This window comes from Alosa sapidissima, chromosome 23 (genome assembly GCF_018492685.1).
Source record: "Alosa sapidissima isolate fAloSap1 chromosome 23, fAloSap1.pri, whole genome shotgun sequence".
NCBI lineage: Eukaryota > Metazoa > Chordata > Actinopteri > Clupeiformes > Clupeidae > Alosa > Alosa sapidissima.
The window spans coordinates 18,989,433-18,996,643 of record NC_055979.1 but is presented as its reverse complement, the minus strand read 5'-3'; the positions used below and the strand labels follow the sequence as shown (position 1 = coordinate 18,996,643).

General features: G+C 44.3%; 1 protein-coding gene across 2 annotated transcripts in view; it reads right to left on the bottom strand.

Annotated features, from left to right (window-relative positions):
• Positions 1–2,489: 2,489 nt before the first annotated feature.
• The window catches only part of rap1b (RAP1B, member of RAS oncogene family), a 61,356-nt gene continuing 56,634 nt past the window's right edge, over positions 2,490–7,211 (bottom strand). For both annotated transcript variants that reach the window (XM_042080081.1, XM_042080082.1), the window contains 2 exons: positions 4,749–4,864; positions 2,490–4,436 (listed from right to left, as the gene is read on the bottom strand). In XM_042080081.1, coding sequence (XP_041936015.1) covers positions 4,778–4,864 — 87 coding nt within the window. In that variant the 3' untranslated portion in view covers positions 2,490–4,436; positions 4,749–4,777. The remainder of the gene's footprint in view (positions 4,437–4,748; positions 4,865–7,211) is intronic.

The following is a 7,211-nucleotide window of genomic DNA, read 5'->3' as shown; positions in this document are numbered from 1 at the left end:
CAAAACGTGCCTTTTATTTAACAAAAGCGTTTTAAATAAGACGAAATCTATTTGCAAATTGATTACGGTGAGCAAGATTTTAAGATCAAACATCAGTGCATCGGCTCTGTAGCCTAGGCCTACTCCCACTCACCACACTATAGCTTTAGTTAATGCTCGAGACACTTTGCTGATTGAGCAACTTTGGTCTTTGCCCATTATTCAAATTCGGGCCCAATATATTAATGCCAATATTATTGAACTGAAATGGGCCTATGTAGCCTATAATCAGGTCCCAATATCTTAATGCCAATAACTGAACTCTAGGCCTATGTAGCCTGGGTGTTCCCATGCTGCCTTGCGCGCGATTTGATTCAGTGGTGGCGCTAGCCTAAGGCCTATGTATAATCCGGTCCAAAAATCTTAATGCCAATATTACTGAACTGAACTTATATATAGGCTCTATAGGCTAATCAGGGCCCAGTTGTTCAAACGAAATCTGATCTGATTTCGGCTATCGGATTGGATATATTGGGTTGAAAATGTTTTTTTCTAAAGGAAAAGAGGATCCTGAAATCGGATTGGATCACATAATCTAATTTAGTTTTTTATCTGGATAAAACCTTCACATTGTGTTGTTCAAAGCTTGAATTTCCCCTTAGGATCAAGTATTTATCTATCTATCTAAACTTTTGAGTTGGATTGAGATAAATTTGATCCAAAACATTAGGATGACCCTGATCCCAACAGAAGGGAGGGCTTCAGGCACAAAATTCTACAATAATAGGATACAAATTGTTTGTATTTATTTATTTGTCATAATTTGGTTAAGATGAAGGGTCTGATAATGGAAGGGGGTGTTTGTATTGTTTTATTGTGGTGATTTTGGTCTCTTTAGATAACACAATCAAAGCTACCCCAGGCCACCTATTCTAACTGTTGTTCCTTACATAGCCACTAGGCTAGATATACAGTTCCATTTAGAAACACAGGCAATCTGGATTTTGTAATCCTGAAAAGGTTGTATCTGGATCAGGTGGATCCACTCCTCAATTTCTTTGAGAAACAGGCATAAAAGAAACATGGATTACCTGATCCTGCATTGTAAAACATGGGATTTCCAAATCCGGATCATTCTGATCCATTTTAAACTTTTTGAACCCATGAATCCATGAAAGTAAGGAATTCCACACAACCCAACAGACTCAGGCTACACATTAAGGGTTCAACTCTGAATATATTTTCTCTGCATGGCACACCCAAGACAGTTATGCTAAGGGCATAGAGCTCATTTAAAACTAGCTCAATCACCTTGACAATGTTTATGTGACTGTTCCACAGCTGTTTTCAAGGTTAATTGCTATTGAAGACTTTTTTCGTAGGGTCTGTGGACCACCCCCTAGTCATGGTGTGCCTGTGCCTGTCGGACATTACTGAAACAAGGAGGCCATATGGCTGACCTTAGGCTCTTCCTCCAGCTTACCCTTCCTGGAGGTGAGAGTGCCGCTTCCTGTTCCAGGATGAGTGGGATGAAAGTTTCTCAGAGCTGGTATGTGTGTGTCTGTGTTATGTTTGGCAATGTCAGGGTGCCAAAGAACAAATCAGTGCCATATCACTGAACATCCATAACAGACAACATAACATGCTTGTAAGAGCTCAACACTCAACACGCGTGTGTGTGTGTGTGTCTGTGACAGCTGACTTCAGGCGGCTCGCCGTGTGCCTCGTCTGAACTTGTTCTTCTGCATTCCCCAGGCTGGTCTGCAGCTCCTGCTTGTTGTGTGGGGGCATATGCCTGCTGGACCTTCAGTGCCCACGTGTCATTACAGAGCAGTATCGCTCACTGCTGGCTACATGACCACCATAACAAACACACTCTTTATTCCATATGCAGGCACAGGGGGGGTATTCCAAGTACGTGGTTTAGTGACAAACCTGGGTAAGTAAGAGGTAAACCTCCTAAAGAGCTGTATGGCTTCATTCTCCTAACAAAAAAAACGTCATAGGGCTCTTGTTGTAGGAGGTTTCCTACTTACTCTTAGTTAACATACCCAGGTTTATCACTAGACCACGTACTTGGAATACTCCCCAGCAGAGGGCTACAGAACAGAGTTCTAGTGCAAAGTACTGACATGGGCTGCAGACTACTGACATGGGGTGCAGACTACTGACATGGGCTGCCTCCCAAAATCTATTTGCATGCCGTTTCTCTCCTCGGTCCTCCAGCTCGTGCCCCAGAAATTGTTCAAAGTTCGGCGTCATCGAGGATGTCTCATTTGTCTAACTGCAACCAGAAGAGGTGAGAATGAGAAGAGAGGTGGAAGGGCTGATACGTGAGGAAACACAAGAGGGCTCTTGTTGTAGGTTTACTACTTACTCTTAGTTAACATACACAGGTTTGTCACTAAACCACGTACTTGGAATACCCCTCAGGGGTGCCATCTCTTATCAACCCTGCGGCCCATCCCCCCCACCCACCCCACCGAAAAAAAGCTTTCTGTAAGCGCAAACATTATTAAACCAACATTTTTGTTTTATTTATTGGACTGGCAGAACGGTTGAAACAATACACAAAACATTCAAGTGGTGGATCGGCTTTCTCGCAAGCCCTTGCATGGCAATCCAATTTATTGAACTACAGATGCTGTTATACAAAATTGCACCACTTTTAATTAAGGCTTTTTAGTTTACATTTGGCTACCCGTCCCTTTAGATCCCTCCCCCTGCCACCCTGACTCCCACCCACCCACAGAAGCAGATGTTGCATTTCAAATACTGGAGCTCTGTAGAGACAAGACCTTTGAACACCATCTCAATGTTAAAGAGGCTGTTCGGAATTGTTCTTCCTTTTTCTTCTTGTTTTCCTTTGTTAATGCACACAACAGCAACAAAATCATTTTGTTTTAACAGGACAGAGAGGAGAGGGGAGTTGAGATGACGCAGTTCCCTCTTCAATTCCCTCCGAGTTTGATTACTCCATGATAGTTTATTTTTTCTTTTCTTTTTTTAATTATTTTATTCCCCTCAGTGCCCTGAAAACACATGTCCTCCCCCTTTCCCTCCCCCACCATCACTACACAACCCCACACAGAAACTCAGCCAACAGGAAAACTGGTCAAACCAAATATTACACAGGGTGAAACAGTCACTAACAGGCAAGTTTTTTTTTTCTTTACGGACAGGATCCAGTATTTGGTTTTCATATCCTAGTTTACAAGAGCTGCAGTAGCAGGCAAATGGGTGGGGGGTGGGGGGGGGTGGGGGGGTGAGAATCTAGCAACAGAAGTAAGGGAAATGATGTCACATGATGACATTTTGTTCTTTTTTATTTACTATTAAAAACCCTTGTTTTAAAATATATACTTCCTGTTGTAGATGTGGGAGTCTAAAACTAGGGGGAAATGGACCATTTGTTTGCAAGAGCCAATGAGGGCTCGCCTTGGAAGGACCATGCGATGACCGAGTCTGTGGCCCTGTTTGCATTGAAATGCCATGTCCCCAGAGACCGATCCCTCGTGGAAAAACCCCCACTGTACAAACATCTTCGTAAACACGACAAAGAAACCCAGGCATGAAGTAAAAGATGGATTCGATTTTTTCTTCTATTTAGTTGGATTCATCAGAAAGAAAGAAAAAAAAAAACACATATCTGAAGGCAACATCTTTAGGCTAGAGACAATATGATAGTGACAGAAAAAAAAAAATCATATTATATTTTTTATACTTTTTACACATATATCACGGTATTGTATCCACAGGGTTTTTTTTTAAAGATAAAAACTCATATTGATAGGCGTTGCAACATAGCATCTTGGTAGGCAAAATCTAATAACATAAAAAAAATAACAAAAATGAAAGAGAGGAAAAAATAATGTTGAGGAACAAAAAAACGACACCAAAAAAAGTTACAAAAAGAAACCAAAGGAGCAAAGATTGCGGTATGACATGGGCTATATAGGCGCTCTTTGGACTTATTCTCTTTTCTGGCTAAAATAGTGGTGCTCAGATCGATCGCATCATTGTACTTGCCATGGCAACGTGCAGAGTCTGGTTAAGACACCGTTTGCGTTCTCTTAAATCATTTGCAACGGCTTGTCTGTATTGAGCAGTAACACTGTTGTTGGATCTCGATTGTTTGAATTCATTTTTTTTTTTTATCTATTTCATGACTTATTTAGGTATCCACATAATTGTTTTGTTTTCCTCATTTCAGTTGCATACAGTTAGAATATATATATTTATAAGTAAAAATCTCTCGCGCGATACTGGAAAGGGATGCTGTTTATCTATGTGCAAAAACTGACATGGAACTGTAGTTTTTTGAGTCCGTTGGTTCTTGGTTGGTTGGTTGGTTGGTTGGTTAAAGGGGCATCGGCACACAGGAGAGTCCATCAGATGTTAGGGGCTTTTTTAGTAACGTCGGAATGCTGGCACTGCTAGACAGCAGCAAATCAGACCTGAGAATCAGAGACAAACCCAAAGGTGACTTAACCAATCAGCTCTCACAGTGCTCTCAAACTGAAATGTAAGGGAACCGCACCACATGGAACAAGAACTTAGGTTGTTATGAGTGATGCCCGTTCTTCTGCCACAAACAGACATATGGCACCCAAAACAAATACAAAACACATGGGTGTGATTTCCCCTTTTTAACATCCTTAGGTTCACTAATTTCCCTACAGCCTCACAGATTTGCACACTCCATTCACTTTTTTTTAAAATTTGATTTCGTTTGTGACTCTTCAACCGTGACCCCGCCCCCTGCCCACCTGGCTCAGAGCGGCGGGACAGCTGTGTATTAGAGCAACTGGCAGTTGGACTTTTTGCGCGCCTTCCCGGGCACTGGGGTTTTCCTGTTGATTTGCCGAACCAGGTCATAGAAGATCTGTGGACAGAGACATGAGAGGGAGACATGAGACAGGCAAAAACCTACTTTAGTTCAACACTCCATCTCAAAATACTTGCTCTCCATCTCCAACAAATACTACTTTAATACTATACTCCTCTCAAAGACATAAGAATATTAGAAACTATGCAAAAACTATGCAACTCCTGCCCTCTCTACCACACAAACAATACAATGCAGGGAGAAACCCCGGTGCTGTGAGAACAAGTGACTTCTGCTTGTTAATATTAGGTGGGATATGACTACAAGGCAAAGCCATTCTGCATGAAGAGTTTGAGGTGTTGGAAAGTATACTCTGAGATTGAGGTGTTGGAAAGTGTTCTCTGAGTGGATGTCCAAGAGCCTCAGACATGCATGTCATCACAAGTTACAAGCACCACCACCCCAAGTGCGTATCTAATATGAGACAGCCCACTCAGGGCATGGAACATTTCAGCTGTGTGTGTGTGTGTGTGTGTGTGTGTGCAGTATATTGTATGTGCGCCTGCATGTCTGAATGAGGATATGTGTGTGTGTGTGTGTGTGTGTGTGCAGTATATTGTATGTGCGCCTGCATGTCTGAATGAGGATACGTGTGTGTGTGTGTGTGTGTGTGTGTGTGTGTGTGTGTAAATAAGCTCAGACAGACTGACTGGCACGCCACGTCTCTCCTCCTGACAGAGCGACGGGCCCCTGGGGCAGACATGAGAGGCCAAGACAAATCGCTGCTCCGTCTGCTGACGGCCGCCAGCCTCGCACAGATGCTGGCCGACCCTACGGGACACGCCGGGACCACATCACCAAGCACTTAGCTACAAAGAAGGACCCCCCCCACACACACACACACACAAACACTCTTACTTTATGTGCGCAAAGGCTCTGAATGACAGGGGACTAGCGATGCTAACTCACATTAAGCTTGATGTCTCAGTTTCAGGCAGATGAGCGATGATTGTTCATTTCGCACTGCATTTGCAGATGGAGGGGGAGACTAAGCGGAGTTGACACGCACCGCTTGTTTCAGTCTGGTGCGTCGAGGAAATTCAGCTGATTGCTTCTGCGTTGAGGCTGAGTGCGAGCTAAGCCCTACCTCTGTCTCTCAGCAGACTTGGAAGTTACTTTTTGTTAGGTGCGGTCTGCTTGCTTAATGAGAATGTTGTCAGATTGTAGGCTGTACCAGTTAACATAACTGGAGGGTTGGAGCGGTGGAGGTTTTTCAGGGCAAGCCCGGTGGAGTTGATAACTGCCAACTCAGTCGGCTTATCTTAGCGGGACATCCTCCCACCCTACCTCTTCAGGCCAAACAGCATCTGCTTACCGACCACTGTGAGAGATCCAGAACACATCCAAAGGCATCTGCTTCCTCTCTCTGCCTCTCAGCTGCTCTGGGACACATCCAGTTAGATATTTGATATTGATGTTTCTTTTGAGGCTGTTATTCACCCTTTTTATTCCTTGGCTATATCGGGTGCACCTACTACCAGGAAACAGCTGAGGGAGCACAAAGAATATCTGCACAGCAATTGCAACGTTGGTTAACATCGGAGAGAAGGGCAGACAGAGCCTCGGTCCAGGCCTATGCATCAGCGGACTGGTTTCCACTGGTTACGCAAACACTTGATCCGCATAAGACACGGACAAATGATGTCGAATTCAGAACAGCAGCGAGTATTCTTGGATCCGGCGCCATCACAGAATGAATAAGCTGATGTGACTTGGGCCGCACTGTAGCCAAGTTTACAGTCAGACCTGCAGATGTCAGCATTCAAAGAAACACAGCGCTCAAACTCCAGTGCAGTGCAGCTGACTTAATTTATCCTCTTATCTGGACAAGAACTCCCACCGAGAATCCGAGAATGCATAAAGAACGCCTTGGCAACCCCCCCTCCCCCCGACTGTAATCAATGGTCTCTGCCTACCGTCTTCGGTCATTGCAGAAAGAGGATAATTACAATGATTAAACCAATAGATCAATCAGATTAGGGGGGAGACTATGGAGGGCAAAGCTCTCCACCTGGCAACATTACAGTGGTTCGTTTCCTGTCTTGGCCGTCCAACTCGTGCCAGTGGATGTGTCACGTGACGTGAAGCCTCTGAGCCTCGATGACCAACTGTGATCATGCGTCTTCAACGAGAGAGACGGCGTTGGCCAAATGCATAATTTGAGAGTGTAACATGTTGTTATCTCTGAAACCCTAAACCTGGTATTCGATTTCCCTGCAGGAGAGCCATGCGCCTTAGTGCGCTCGACGATGAGGATTGAGTTTCCCAGCCCCAGCCCACCACAGAGGGAGGCTAAAATGAGGGGTGGTAGGTGGGGTAGACTGGGGGGGTAGCTGGAGTACCG